General features: G+C 42.3%; 2 protein-coding genes across 3 annotated transcripts; both read right to left on the bottom strand.

Annotated features, from left to right (window-relative positions):
* Positions 1-696: 696 nt before the first annotated feature.
* alpk2 (alpha-kinase 2) lies at positions 697-9,175 on the bottom strand. 2 transcript variants are annotated; one of them, XM_054744422.2, is made up of 10 exons: positions 8,572-9,175; positions 6,341-7,637; positions 6,114-6,261; positions 4,946-5,073; positions 4,813-4,857; positions 4,414-4,712; positions 3,275-3,363; positions 2,984-3,201; positions 2,856-2,904; positions 697-1,506 (listed from the first exon to the last, which is right to left on the bottom strand). In XM_054744422.2, the coding sequence occupies exons 1-10, from the start codon at positions 8,947-8,949 to the stop codon at positions 1,299-1,301; spliced, it is 2,859 nt and encodes a 952-aa protein (XP_054600397.2). In that variant the 5' UTR covers positions 8,950-9,175; the 3' UTR covers positions 697-1,298. The 2 variants fall into 2 exon arrangements, with proteins under 2 accessions (XP_054600397.2, XP_070408473.1); XM_070552372.1 differs by lacking the exon at positions 8,572-9,175 and adding an exon at positions 7,808-7,950.
* LOC139070334 (uncharacterized) lies at positions 8,990-12,299 on the bottom strand. The gene is made up of 2 exons (XM_070552375.1): positions 12,233-12,299; positions 8,990-10,178 (listed from the first exon to the last, which is right to left on the bottom strand). Exon 2 carries the CDS (start codon positions 10,063-10,065, stop codon positions 9,118-9,120), a length of 948 nt encoding a protein of 315 aa, XP_070408476.1. The 5' UTR covers positions 10,066-10,178; positions 12,233-12,299; the 3' UTR covers positions 8,990-9,117.
* Between the last annotated feature and the right edge of the window lie 2,985 nt (positions 12,300-15,284).

A 15,284-nucleotide genomic window follows, 5' to 3' on the forward strand; every position in this document is an offset into this window, starting at 1 on the left:
GTCTATCAAACGCCATTATCACACTAAATAGCTACAGAGTGAAAACCACATCAGATTATTACATCACTCCTGGGATTGTGCAGCTGATTTGCTCACACCTGTTTTCAGAGCTCCTTGCTTTCCTTGATCCAAGTGTGAACAGGTGTGCTCGTGCGTCAAAGATGGTGACAGCATGCGACACATGAGAGCAGGAGAGGAGAAGACAAAAATAACGATGAAACATGATTTCAATTCTGCAAATAGCAGGCGTGTTTTTGAATGTGAGGCTCTAATTTGATAGTGGAGATGATGTTTGTGGGAACAAATAAAAATGAAAACTGACTGGTCTGTTTTTTGATGCTAATATTAAACTAGCAATTGTTAATGTTTCATAAATGTTTAGCTTATTTAAAGTTGGTCAATCTGATTTCTTTCATCACTTTAAAACCCCGATTTGCTCTTTATTTGATTCTGATCCATGAACACTTATTGTACAGAAAGACCTAGCTTCGTTTGAAATATATTTTTTACCTTTACCTTTAAACAACCAATTAAAAACCAATTTTTGATTCCTGTGTTTAGGTCCAACCAATCCTAAAAGGCTGAGTGACAGAGTTAAAACCTTAAATATTCAGTTTGGCTCAGAGATTTCACAACTAAACATAAAATGGTGTGTTTACACTCCAGTGGTCTAGAATAAACCAGAGCAGATCCCCATTTTAGTGCTGTTGAATGTTTTAAGTCAATGTAATAAATAGAAATGGCTCAAATGTCAGTAACATACAACAAGAAATGTTTACATTTATCTTTAAATAAAGCCAAAAACTGAACGTTCACAATTTCAAGTGTGCAAAGTGTCCTTGTGATAGTTTCTTAATATGAAAGTGACTCATCCAGAGTTTCACAAAAGACAACAAAACCTATCTACATTTTGGTTTTCTGCATAAAACATTAAAATCAGGCTCTTTAATAAGCTACTAATCAATCAATCAATCAATCAATCAATCAATCAAGCAACAGGATTGTGAACACAATAAACTAACATTTATAAAAATTTACAGAAGTAGAAAAACCAGAAATTGTCTGCAAAGAAAAAATGTCTTGCATCCAGTCAGTCATTCTAAGACATGACAGCAGATGAACCAATGAAATATTAACATGTTTCACTAAATGAAGCAAACAGGACACAAACTCTCAAGTGTAATTATCTTAAGTAAAAGAACGCGATCATGTTTGCCACTTCTCTCCGAATCCTCTTTAATGATCTCTGCAGTCCAAAGAGTGCAAAAAGGAGTTAGAAGAAAACGGGATCATCAGATTCATGACTTGCCCTTCGCCGTTGGCCCAAATGTCTTTTTCTTGGGAACAGCAGAGGGTTGGGCTTTAGGTTTTGGAGCAGCCGAGGTCTTTTTAGCTTTGGGCTGAAGGGATCTGAGTCCCAGGATCTCACAGAAGCTGTTACACTGATGCAAAACTTTGAACTGGTCAATGAAGGAGGTGGCACAGTTTCCTTTGAATCCCTTGTACCTGTAGGTAGAAAAAAATCAACCTATTTAAACTTTAAGGTCAACTACAAGGAATTTACTTTTTTAATTGAAAACTGTCCTTTGAGCCTCCATAAAGCCTAGGAAACCTTTTGGTGACCCCAAATGGCCGAGGAGCCCTGATAAATGGGCAAACATATTTCCAAAGTATAGCTCTACAATAGGTCCACCTGGCCAGGATGTGAATATTAAATGAGCTGCATGCTGATTGGCCAGTTTATGCTGATGGCTCTCTAACTGCATGAAGCTAGAAACTGCTCTCTCTCTCTCTCTCTCTCTCTCTCTCTCTCTCTCTCTCTCTCTCTCTCTGTGTGTGTGTGTGTGTGTGTGTGTGTGTGTGTGTGTGTGTGTGTGTGTGTGTGTGTGTGTGTGTGCGTGTGTGTGTGTGTGTGTGCGTGCGCGTGAGTGAGTGAGTGAACGAGTGAGTGAGTGAGTGAAAATGGTAAATGGCCTGTATTTGATATAGTACCTTCTAGAGTCATGGAACCCCTCAAGGCGCTTTACAACACAATCAGTCATTCACCCATTCACACACACATTCACACACTGGTGGGGATGAGCTACGATGTAGCCACAGCTGCCCTGGGGCGCACTGACAGAGGCGAGGCTGCTGAGCACTGGCGCCACCAGTCCCTCCGACCACCACCAGCAGGCAACGTGGGTTAAGTGTCTTGCCCAAGGACACAACGACAGCGACAGACTGAGCGGGGCTCGAACCTGCAACCTTCTGATTACGGGGCGAGCACCTCCTGTGCCACCGTTGCCCCGTGAGTGAGTAAGAGGACAAGGTTTGGACCACAAGTTTTGGATCTATCCAGCTTTCATACAAAGTCTGGATACTCCCAGTAGGCTACATCCTGGAACGTAAGTGGTGCTCCAGCAGTCTTTTTTCCCCTCTCATCTAACAAGGAAGTTAGGAGTAGCTCGGGCTAGCATTAGCAGTATCTCAGGCTAGTTTTAGCAGCTGCTTGGTGTAGCGTTAACAATGTTTAGTCTAGCGTTGGCAGTTGCATGTTGTGACATTAGCAGTAGTTCAGGCTAGTGTTAGCAGTAGCTCAGGCTAGCAACAAATTTAAGCGTGTGTGTCTTTGCTTATGTTGTGTTAAACCAGCTTTTCTCAAACTGAACTGTTTCTCTGTGGCCAAAAATATTACAAATTTATATAGGAAAGCAGGCTGGAGACGGCACAGACCTTTTGGTACATTAAACACCCCTAGCTGCTTTTATTCAACAACAAGGAAAATACGGTTTTAAACTCTAGGGCACCTTTAAGTTTTCACCCTGTGTGAAACAGTTTGCATTTACATCATCAGTGTAAAAAGAAAGTCTCACCCTTTCTTGCAGGTTGCTATTCCCACATCAGTTAGCTTCATGCCCACTCCTGAGAATAAATCACACTGATGTTCAGAGCTTTACAGAGTAAATTCTTACAGTGATATCATTTTATTTGTTTATCCGACCTTGCATGTCAGTGACCAGCAGATTGCCCTCTGTATTTTGGTAAACCCAGTGCTGGAAAGCGCAGCACTTCTGTCCCGCCTCTGAGTCCCGTCTCATTAAGTTGATCTCTTTACCGTCTTTCACCGAATATTTAACAAAATCACCAATCAGCTCCTCTTCCAGTGTGGCGTAGGGGATGTCGTTGGATGGGCGGTGAACCAAGTAGATGGGAATGATCCTGAAACAAATCAGCTTTAAGTAAAAGTGAATCAACATGCTGCTATGTTTAGTTTTATCAACCTCCTACTTACTCTGGTATGTCACCAAAGGCTTCAACAGACCGAGCAGCCGAGGTGTAGGCCTTGATGTACTCCCTCGCTGTGTTTTGGACCTGACACTCCTACAAGCAAGAACCGCTGCTGTGTTACACATCTATTTTGTAGCATTTCAATAACTCATTCAGAGAGAAAAAATGTTTCAAGGGTGTTTAAATGAGTCAATTTGCAGTAAATTAAATGTTTAATGAAAGAAATAAGCAAATATTAAAAAGGAGATGAAATTATAAAAGACCAATAAAACTGAGCAAAAATGCAAACATTCAAAATAAGTAAATATTTTTTATGTTACTTAATAGCATCCCCAAAAATGCACAAAATAATTTCCATGTTGTAAATTGTGAGTCTTAAATGACTCGTTTTATTTCCAGTTCTGGAATTTGTTATATGTCCATATTTTTCTTTACCATTCAAGTCAGAATCAACCACTGAAGTTAATTAATATGTGATTTTGTTAAGGGAGAATATTGAAATGTACCAGTAAAATCAATTGAAATAAATAAAATATGGACACAACATAAAATATTAGCACTGTTTGATTTCCATACTCTGATTCTAAAGACAAATGAAGGATAAAAGACTCAATATTCTCAGTGTTCCATATATGAAGAGACAAACTATTCTATGCATTTTGGAAAGCCACAACTGTTGTGTCTTCATTCTTGTTATGAAATAAAATATTTTAAATTGGTGGAGGCAGGCTATGGAACAGGCTACAGAAAAACTGGAAATTAACCGAGTTTATCTCCTTGAATACATTAAAACCAGACTGAGAGCCCTTGAGACGGACTCCTTGTGTTGTAACTGCCTTCTGTAATTTTGTCCATAACATGTCTGTGTAACTGAAAAATTTGTAACTGTAACATTTGCTGCCTCTTGGCTAGGACTCCCATGAAAATTATGTTTTTTATCTCATCGGGACCTTCCTGGTTAAACAAGAAAAACAATGAATAAATAAAAATTCACAGAAAAATCATTCCTGCATCATCTTGGACAGCATTCATGTCCAGAAAGAAAAGCTCCAGCACTGTGAGACTTTTAAAAACGTCTGATTTTGTAGTCAGAACAAGGTATCAGCATCATGTTTGCATCAGCTGACTGTGTGACATCCTCACCTCTACAGCCAGACTAAAGTTCCTCTGGATTAGCTCATCGTTGTTCTTGGTCCCGTAGCTGATGGCGTTGTGCACCTTCAGCACACAGGAGTGACCCGGCACTAGCAGAGGAACCTGACCCTCCTTCAGCGTGGTCCGGAAGGCCCGCCGATGCATCCCCTCCCCAAAGTGAACCTTTTCAGTGAGGATGCTGATGGGAAGGTTCTCTCCAAAGTATTGATCTGATAGAAAATCTTCTTTGAAGTGGAGCTTTGAATAGTGGGCGTCCTCTTCTTCACGGCTTACCTCAACAGATGGAGCTGGAAGAGGAAGACATAAAAAATAAAATAAAACTGTCTTCTGTGTTTTTTCCAACAAAAACGTATGAACTAACAAAATTCCTGCTTGGTTTGTGCTCACATGTAATGGATCTTGGAGATGCAGGAATGACGATCTCACTGAGAACTAAAACATAATCATAGTACGTGAAGAAGAAATGGATGGATGTTTGCTTTTGTTCAGCCTTTTTGAAAGTGAGATTTTTTTCTTCTACCTTCATATGTGAGCAGGTAGCCCAGGGAGGCGGAACCTTGGGAGCAGCTGAGCTGACACTCGTACCTGCCCAGGTCCTTGTGGGACGCGTTGGTGATGGTCAGCGACACCCTGCTGTCATCCCCTGCACTTCATCAAAATTTACAGAGTCAAAAATACAGCTGGCAACAAACTGAGGGGAAAAATAAAACTTGTGCTGTTTCCTGTGCAAGAAGAAATGTGCAAAAAAGGTCCATGTGTCAGAAGGCAACGCAAGTGCAAGAATTTCATCTTTTCCTATCCTAACTAACCCCTGAGGGCCGCATTTGGCAGGTTTTAGGTTCCTTTACTCAGACTCACCAGATCTGATGTAATAGAGGATTAATAAGCTTCTGCAGAGCTTGAGGACACGTGGAGGAGGCAACTCAACCATCAAATCAGGTGGAATATATCAGACATGAGCCCTCAAGAACTAGATTTAGTGAATTTATCATATTGATCTTTTAACTTTAAAGGTGTTGAACACTCATTTAATCACCACATTTGCAGTGGCCTCTAGTAGGATTGAATGCATTGAGAGTCTATTTTCTGGTCAGAAGCGAATGCAGGAGACTATTTTCATGTTCAGCCTGCATGAAAAACCAAGAGTGACTGACTCTAATCAGAAATAATCATGAAACAAATATGTTTTTCATTGAACTACACCTTTTAAATAATGAAAGTTACAATATATTTTACGAGTCAGTACGTAATAGTTTTAGATGTCTTTGATTCATAGTATTTAACTCGCTAACTACTTGTGTTAAACTAAAAGAGATTGAGACCTTAGATTATGGTTTTATTTGTTTATCCGGTCTGCTGTAAGCTGGTGAAGGTTCTTGGTCATCAACTTCTTAACGTTCGGGCGTTGAAACCACATGAGGAACATTTTGATCTAAAACATGAAGGTAACGGTTGCTGTGACAATGAGGACATGCCAGACCTGTAGTTCAGGACATCAACAACATCAGGACAAATGACAGAGCATTTCAGAAAAGACTTGCTTCACTCATGCTGCTAAATTTAGCCAGACCCTTGTTTTGTTTTCTGGAGGTGTTTCCTATAATACACACAGCAATCTGCCGTGTGTGAACAACCTGTGTGAGATTTCATTTGAGAATTGAACAACCTTATCAGATAAAGGTGAATACCTTCTCTTGATCTGAATGAGGGCCAGCCCCTCTTTGCTCCAGGTCACGGTGCAGTCTGAGTGGACAGCAGCAAACTGACAGCAGAGTCTCAGACTCTGAGGGTCCTCGCTCACCGGCACTGCCTGGATCACCTGGACCACCTGTGGCTCTGTAAAAATCAGGATTTTACCAAAACAGACACTCTTGTGTCCCACTGAACAAACTATGCTTTTGTTGAGTTTGATCACCTTCCTTAGGTGGGATTTTCTCTTTAACCACTTCACTGTAAGCCTTCTTTCTAGCTGCACTTCCCTGGGACTCTTCTTTTGTTTTTATTAAACCACCGGTTTTTGGCAGTTTGGACTCCAAAGAACACACGATTTTTCCACATTTATCCCCCGACATGCGCCGCCTTTTGACGGAGTCGTCATTTGCAGAGGCGGTAAAAGTTTTAGCTGAGTGGTCTTTATGATCTGTGTGAGCTTTTTCACCTTGAGGAATTTTATCATCTGGTTGCTTGGACTTTTTCTGAGCAGCAACTGGCTGAGCTGTCCCAGTTTTAGTCCCGAGCTTGGCCTCAAACATATCCACCCTTCCTTTTGTGGATTTGGGCTTGGCCCCGCCCCCCAGGTCAGCTGGTGTCTCATCTTCAATCTTAACTGTTGCAACATGTTTCTTTTTCTTCTTGCCATGTGGCTTGCTCAGCCCCTTCTCAGTCACCTCCACACCAGTCTCATTCACCGGTTTATCCTCCTTGACCTCAGCCCCTGCCTCGTGGAGCTCACTGATGCGATGTTCTCCGGTTGGGGGATGGCTTTCTTGCTGTTTACAGGATTCTTGGATACAAACATGATGAGAATCTTGTTTTTTAGGCTGCGTAATATGATGATGACCTGGTTTATCCTTTTTGGAGCGCGTTTTGCTCTCAGCAGGATTCTTGGTAGTCTTGTGAGGCATTTTGAGCTCCTCAGATTCTGTGAAGAACGGTTTGGCTGCCCAGGGTATGAATGGATCATTTAAACCTAAAGTGATGTATGCAACAGGGTCCGTCTCCGAGACGACAATAAAATCTGTCGAGAAGGGAGGGTAGTTTGCTAGATCTCCACTCAAATCCACAAGGAAACAGCTTTTTTCCGAGTTCTGCTCCTTCAGTCCATCGGGGGAAGATTCCTCTCCTGTGTTTATTGTCTTCTGCTTTTTCTGAATGAGCTCCTCTTCACTTTCCAGAAATGGTTGGTCAGTAATTCCATCCGAAGCTGGGTGGGGAGGGCGGTGTTGTACATGATCACTGGTGTTTTGAGACTGATCACCTTTCAAACAGCTGTTTGTCTGACAGACGCCAGAAGAGTCGATGCCGAGAGGAGCTAAACACATAATAGAGTCAGGACTTGCCAGCTGACGTTCCTCAAGAAGGTCTGGGAAATTTTGAAACGACTCATTTGTGTGCAGGTCTGAGTCTGATGCACCGAAGAGGCCTGTAGGAGACTCGTCTGATCTCTGCTGGGATGAATCATGTGTCAGTGGACACACTCCATCTCCGAACGTCTGCCAATGAAAACACACAAGTGTCAAAATAATTTTCTATTTAAATTTTTTAAAATCTAGATTAAGATAAAAGGTTTAAAAACACAATTGCCACAAACCCTGACTGTAAAATTTAAAAACATTCATTTTTCTAAAGATCGACTGTTTTAAGTATCTGGTTCAACACATACTCTTTTTGAAGATCAACAAAGCAGACGTTTACAAAAGTCCATTCTCTTGTGTTTGATCCCTTAATCCATAAAACCTTTAATGTCCAGATTTGATTTTCACGCCATTTAAAATGAATAAAAAAATCAGTCTTCTTGGTCCGAGAACCTGCTAGCGTCCTGATCTCTCGTTTTTTAAAGCAAGACGTGGTCGGAGGGAGTGTGTTAAGGGCAGCAAAAGAGAGATAGTGCAGGGAAGAGTTGAGTTTCAGCCCTCAGCTGTGCCTTCCTCTCACTCCTCCACCCTGACAAGCCACAGATGTATGCTATTATCATCCAAGTGTCAGCTATTTTTAAATGCCATCTCTGTCTGTCTGAACTCTTCCTCTTGGGCATTTCTCATTCCTTCAGCACGAGATGGAAGCTAAAGGACTTATCTAATATTGCAGAATAAAGGCTAGGGTGGGAATGACTTCTGTCCAAACGGGTCTCATGTGAGGCGGAAGACCGACTGGCTACGAGGACAAGGACACGAGAGGGAATGTCTCTCAGTGCCTTGGCTCCGTTTCCAAAATGCACGACAGAGTTTGTTTTCCAACGATGTTAAACTGATCGCCCTTCTCTCCAGCGTTAAGGTTGAATCTTTCCACCTTCTCTACACCAGTGTGTGTTTGTGTGTGTGTGTGTGTGTGTGTGTGTGTGTGTGTGTGTGTGTGTGTTACATTTTCACTTCTATGTGAGAACAGGGTATCTCCATTTACAATGTATATTAAAATGAGAGATCGTACCTCTTCATCAAAGAGCTTGGTCTGAGGGATCAAGTCCATGTCCTCTGTTATCTTGAGTGTGACTGGATAGTCTTCTTTGTTTATGCAGACCTCTTCTTCAAATGTCTCCAAGTCTCCATCATAAAAAGAAGCACGTATCAGAGAAACATCTTCGGTGTGTCCTCCAGAGGAGACTACTGCCACCCCAAGTGAACCCATAGGTGGGAGCTTCTGGTCTACTTTAGTGGTATCGTACACTGATTCAATTGCCCTGGAGCGTCCAACACTCAAAAGTCCAGGCCCGGCAGCTCCAGGACACAAAAAAAGACAGCACTGGTCTGAATGGCTGGAGCTCTCTGGGACTGTTTTGGTCTTTAGAGGCTGATCCTGGACTCCCATAATCTCCTGGACCGTTGTCTTTAGATCCTCTTCTAGCTCCGTTTTAGCAGTCAACTCATCTAGAGATTGAGTCAAAGCGTCAATCTCAGCTCCGATCTCTGCAAAGGCGGCTGCGATATCTTCTGATGGATCCTCAATGATCCCAGTCCAGTGTGAGAGAGCGCTTGCTCAGCTGTCCACTGATGACCATCTTTCTACCGGCGGCCCCCTATCTCTAATGACATCACTGGAGCAGCCAAGCTCCTTGCTTTCATCCAGGTTGTAACCTGACTCTTGATGTCCTTGCATCATCGAACAATCTGCAGCATCCAAAACCACCTGTTCTTCTTTGTCCTCCCCCATCAGGCACTGGCATGCATCCACCCACAGCTCCACTGGGCTGGAGCTTACATCATCGTCCAATCTCACATCACTTACCGACATCAAGTCGATAAGTGATGTGGCATCTGCAGCAGGTGGTTGTAACTCTTGGTGTTGACTCATCTGTGACACGTTCTGTAAAACTTGTGCCTCTCCAAAGCCAAGATGACATTGTGTTACTTCTGGATCACACATCAGGACATGTGGATAAGAGTCTGCTCCTGGCTGGTATTCAGGACACGCAGTCTCCCTGGGACCATCAGTCCTACTGAGGATAAAGTCATGTGTGTCTCCTTCGTGAATATAAAGGTCTGCCACAGGTCCTACAATTGTATCAATGTCTGAAGTATCAGACTGAGTACGTAATGAACCCGTGACAGAAGTGTGTTTGGTGGGAAAAGGCTTTGTTAGATCCTCAGACGCCACATCTCCAGAAGATTCAGGTGATCCAGCATCATTCACTAGAAGGAAACATGATTCTTGTTTCACATCTGTGGGGACGGACTGGGTTGGAAGAAACTTGTGACAGTGCTGAGGAAGGAAAGGTAAAGCTTCTCTTTCAGGTTCTGGTGAGTCCTTGATTTCATCCTCTGATGAAAAACCCAGTGAGGGTCTGTCACCCTGCAGCAAACACCTCAAACCGTCAGGGTCTGTGTTTAGGAAGGGTTTGCTTGAGTCCAGGAGCTCAGTAACAGTCAGCAAATCTTCTGTTTGACTTCCTGCCAGCGATGTTTGGTCATCATTCAACAAATCCATCAGGACTCTTAATTCTTCTCTTTTTTTAGAGCTCTCGTCTCTAGCTGGCAAACAGCAAATTCAGCAATAAAGACGTCTTGTTCATCCTTTTTTCTGGCATCTTTTCACTTTGCCTGAAAAGCAACACATGAATTTACCTCTAGAAATTGATGCTGGTGTGCGTAAGTTTTCCTACTTGAAACAAAGCCCGCTATCTCCCTCTAGCTGCTGCCTTGCATGATGTGTTTAATCTGAGCTGCAGACGGCTGAGCTGACATGTGTTTATTTTAGGAAATTTCAAGAGACCCTTCATACTGCTTATCAAACCTGGCATTAGTTATTACTTTGATGCTACAACTAGCAGCTTCCATCTGAAGATTATACTCTGGAGTTTCTATTTTCAAACACAGCTGAGAGATAATAAAACGTGTGAAGAAACAAAAGCTGTTTGAACTGATTAACAGAATCGTTTTAAAAGGTTCGACAAAGTGCCAAAGTGTGTGCTACAGATGAGTCATCAATCACAGTTTACTGGGGCCCTCGAAGTATAAGCAGAAAGCACGATGAACAGAGAACAGAAGGAGACGGCGAGCCATAGCAGTCGGCGCCATCTTGAAATTGATTGGTATCAGACGCAGAGCATCATTACGCAGAGCATCAGATGCTTCAATGTAAAAGTCATATGGATAATGTTTTATTTTACCTTAGACCATCTCAGGGTCAGACCACTGGGAAGTTTCTGCGTGTGTGTGTGTGTGTGTGTGTGTGTGTGTGTGTGTGTGTGTGTGTGTGTGTGTGTGTGTGTGTGTGTGTGTGTGTGTGTGTGTGTGATTTTCCACATTTGTAGATGCTATGGAAACTGGTGTTTCATTACAAGACGTATTAGAGGCACGTAGAGCTCAGCGAGGAGTTTACAATCTATAATCCTGTTTGTATTTGATAAACGGTGACAAAAGTCTCAGTGATTGTTCAATAATAGATTTCAGCTATTGTCTTACTCGCCTAACTCTTTTTCTGAGCAGTTTGTTAAAGTTGGCCAAATTGTTGATGGCTTTCTAGATCTAGATAAAAAAGTTAAAAGATACAGTTCCATTAGTCGTCACACTCCGGTGAAGTGAAGTTCTCCGCATTTGGTCCACCCCCTGGGGAAGTGGGGAGCTGCAGACTCGGCCGCGCTTGAGAACGATTTGGTGGTTTAACCGCCCAATCCAACCCCTTAAAGCTGAGGGTCAAGCAGGGAGGCATTGGGTCCCATTTTTCAAAGTTTTTGGTATGACCCAACTGTGTATTTGAACCTGCAACCTACCAGTAGCAGGATGGACACTTTCACCACTACACCACTGAGCTAGTCATGCTTTATGACAAGGCCTCACTGTTTATTCACGACTAATACACATTTACAAAAGGGATTGGTCATTGAGAAATGATGGCACTTTACAATAAGGCCCCGTTTTAGCAGACATAAATATTTACTCGTTTTGAAAAGTTTGTGGGAGAGCGAGTGTGTGTGTGTGTGTGTGTGTGTGTGTGTGTGTGTGTGTGTGTGTGTGTGTGTGTGTGTGTGTGTGTGTGTGTGTGTGTGTGTGCCTTCAGAACATGCACTCTGATATATTAGATGGAATCTGGTGGCAGAGATGCTGGAAAAATACCAGCTCATCTTCCCCTTTGACCTGCATTTGTCACATTTCAGCGGTGTGAAGGACACTTTGTCTCAGATGTTTACGTGAAACACTTTCATGACTTAAACAAACGATGTCAAACTAACTAACGAACAAAGTCAAAACCCTGAAATGTTACTGCATAGCTGATCTTAAATATTTTGGTTTCTTTTTGATCATGTGATTAAAAATTTCCGTAGAAATTTCTGCATTTGGAAGAGAAAATGATCATTGACTAGTGACAGATGATTGAATTCTAAATAAGCTTGAGGTGGATTTATTATTGAATAAAGTGTAAAATGCACACTGATGTTGCATGAAAGGTGTCGTGTGAGTCATCCAGCGCAGCGGAATTGGTTTCAGCCTTTTGGAACACAACATTCACTAAAACCCACAATCCAACAACAACCTGACCTCACAGATGAATTATAGCTGATAAAACAATCAGAAGTTAATCAGAGTTCCTTGAGTTGTTAAATCAGTTGTCTAGTCTGTGACGGGGGATTTCCAGCCATGCAGTCAGTACGTACCCATTTCATAGTGCTTGAGGTTATAGACCAGTGATGGACTTCAGTTCCAGTTCAGCCACAGTCTCAGGGTGAGGGACTATTTTTGGATGTTGTCCCCTCTCAAGTAGAAAGTTGGTTACCTGATATTGTAGACATGTGCTGATCATCAACATTTAAAACTTCATATCTTTACTTACCCACTCCTCCACTGAATGGATTTTGTCCTCCATTGGAGTCAGGGAAGATTTGACTTTTGCAGAAAGGATAAATTGTTCTTCATGTTAACATTTTAGAGATTAATTCTGATTTATTGTACTTAGAGTAAAAAAATAATCACAAAAAACACAAAAAGCGGAAGGAAAATAATTAAAATTCACTGTTAGCAGCCAGGCTGTACTGCAATCACTTACTTTAATTTGGCTTTGATTACATTAAGATCTGGTTTTTCTTACATCTAATTTATTCCTCTAAGATCTAATGAAAATAACATTAAATTACTATTTATTACATGTATGCATTTAGACAGATAATTAACTTGTTTCAGATACTACCCTTAGTTTCTTCCTGCTTTGCTCCCACGTAAAACTGAAGGAGAGTTTAGCAGCTGAACATCCAGTGTTAGATATTGTTTCATGATAGGTGAGATGAATTCATCCTATACTCTCATGAAATCAGCACCTTATGAAAAGCTAAGTTAAAAATAAGGGCACTGAAAAATTACATTTAGGGTTTAGAACCTGCTGGTACCATTTGTAACTGCTGATATGTTCGAGTTTTTAGTCCAGCTACCATTTCTAGGGTCTCAAAAAAGATTTAACATCCACTGGGAGGCAGAAGCTGGTTAGTTAATACAGAGCTAAACTATGAAGGTTCCTTCGAGTTCCTTCAACAACGAACAATGACAGCATGGTCTGGACATTCACAGTATGTGAGCGGTGTCCCAACATCCCACTTTGTTCTTTTCCTCTTGTCCAACAAAGCTAGCATTAGCTCAGGCTAGCATTGCTTTGTGGTTTAGCTAAAGCTTAACCATGATCAAGATCCGTATCTAAGCTTGTGACTACGTTAGACACACCAAGCTTCCTGTATTCAACACAAGTTAAATGTGGCTTTGAATTCTAGGACGGCATAATGAAGCCCTGTTATTATTTGTAGTTGGGGTTTAACAAAGAGAGCTAAGTACACTTCAGGGATTACGTTTGCTGACGCCATTAGTTTGTTGAAACTTGATTTTAGTTTATAAAACAAAATAAGAAAGAAGTGTTTCTTTTTTTTGTCAGTCGTTTTGTTTCAGAGGAGGTGTGCACAGCCATGTGCGAAATAATAAAAAAAAATAACTGAATGGTAAACAAAATGTTTTACTGTAACTTTAATGTATGGCTAAATGTCGTAATCACAGTCCTTTAGACTCATGTCTGCATGATCATAAATGACCTCGTCTTAAACAGAGAAAGAAGTAAATTCACATCTAAACAATGTTGTTGTGGATCATCTGAAAGCACCTTTCATATTCTCAGGCATGTTGAACATGTTGTTGCAAGCGTTCAGAGCCGACGTGTCCTCGTGCAGTCGTCTAAAGAAAAGTATCATCTTTCCAAAGCAGATATATTTTTACACTGTGTTGTTGCACAGACTGCCTGCGGTGTCTGGACTCACATCCAAAACCTCCCAGGGCAACACGAGGAGGGAACTGATGACGCACATTTTTAATGCGACCATCTGAGTCAGTGTGTGAGAAAGCTTAGAAATTATGTTAAAGTTATGGAAGTATGGATGTCTGACATTATTGGCCTACCATTATTATCAGCCAACATTGGAATTAATGTTGGTATTTACTGGTATCAATTTATTCTACAACTTTTACCTAAGATGCACACATTATACATCAAACTAAAGTACTTCTCTCTCTCATAATGTCCGGGTATGACAGATCCAAGGTTTAGTTTTTTAGTTGATATTTTTGTTAGTTTAGGACAACTGGCCAATAGCTTACATTGAAGTGGTTGTCATATTTTGCACAGATAATGTTTAAAATTTTAGTTGTCAGAACCCAAGTGCCCAAGCCAGCCTCTCCCAGCTAGCCGATCTCCACCATGGACCACATCTCCCAGCATACCCCTCGCGGGGATTCCCTCCACGTCACACCTACGTCACTAACTGCGACTATATACGGAAGTCGCCTCCCCAGCTCACCACTCAGTCATTGTTTCTTCAGATCCATAATCAGAGTTTCCAATCAAACGATCCATCTTACGAACTATCCGCTCACAGTAAGTGTTCTTACTTACTTCTGGAAAACCCAGCATTTCCGTGTCACTTCATTGACGCTCGAACGCTCGGGGATTCCTAGATTAAATCGTGAGCTGGCGTTTCACCGATGCTATCACTTCCGCGTCTGTGAAACCACGCTCTCTACAAGCTCAACTCCTGAATCCAGCCGACCAGTCTGACAGGATGACTGAGTCCCTTAACCCAGCGGAGTTTGAGCGAATGAAGAATGAGATTGTTCAGCTTCACGCCTTGGTCGACCGGCTCAACACCAAGGTGAACTCTCTGACCAACCTCACCCTTCAATTATCCACATCCATCAATGCTCTTCAGCAGCAAGCCCTCGCTCCACCTAAGGAGGAGCCGCAGTTCAGCCTACCGGAGAGATGGAACGGAGAGGTTGGGAGTCCAGATGGTCTCTCCTCCTCCACCCATGGCAGACCGCCCAGCTGGTGGTCTTGGTCCTCTACCGCCCAATCTTCCACTACCCTATCGGGACCTGGCCGCAGTCTTCGATAAGCGACGCGCCACCACACTGCCGCCTCACCGCCCATATGACATGGAGATCAAGCTACAACCAGGTACCAGTCCTCCCCGTGGGCGCCTTTTCTCTCTCTCTCCCACTGAATCCAGAGCTATAGAGGAATATATCAACCAGGCCCTCCAGCAGGGTTTCTTCCGACCCTCCTCTTCCCCGGGTGCTGCAGGCTTCTTCTTTGTGAAGAAAAATGAAGGTGACCTTCATCCCTGTATAGATTACCATGGGTCTAAACAAGATCACTATCAGGGACCGCCATCCCCTGCC

This window comes from Nothobranchius furzeri, chromosome 6 (genome assembly GCF_043380555.1).
Source record: "Nothobranchius furzeri strain GRZ-AD chromosome 6, NfurGRZ-RIMD1, whole genome shotgun sequence".
NCBI classification, from domain to species: Eukaryota; Metazoa; Chordata; class Actinopteri; order Cyprinodontiformes; family Nothobranchiidae; genus Nothobranchius; species Nothobranchius furzeri.

Excerpts from the sequence above, each read along its gene's own strand:
- LOC139070334 (XM_070552375.1), bottom strand. The coding sequence starts at position 10,065 with ATGGATTTGTTGAATGATGACCAAACATCGCTGGCAGGAAGTCAAACA.
- alpk2 (XM_054744422.2), bottom strand. The coding sequence starts at position 8,949 with ATGGGAGTCCAGGATCAGCCTCTAAAGACCAAAACAGTCCCAGAGAGC. Across the intron at positions 7,638-8,571 it reads CCAAGCTCTTTGATGAAGAG|ACGTTCGGAGATGGAGTGTG; the intron begins GTACGATCTCTC and ends TTTCATTGGCAG. Across the intron at positions 4,858-4,945 it reads CTACCTGCTCACATATGAAG|TTCTCAGTGAGATCGTCATT; the intron begins GTAGAAGAAAAA and ends ATTATGTTTTAG.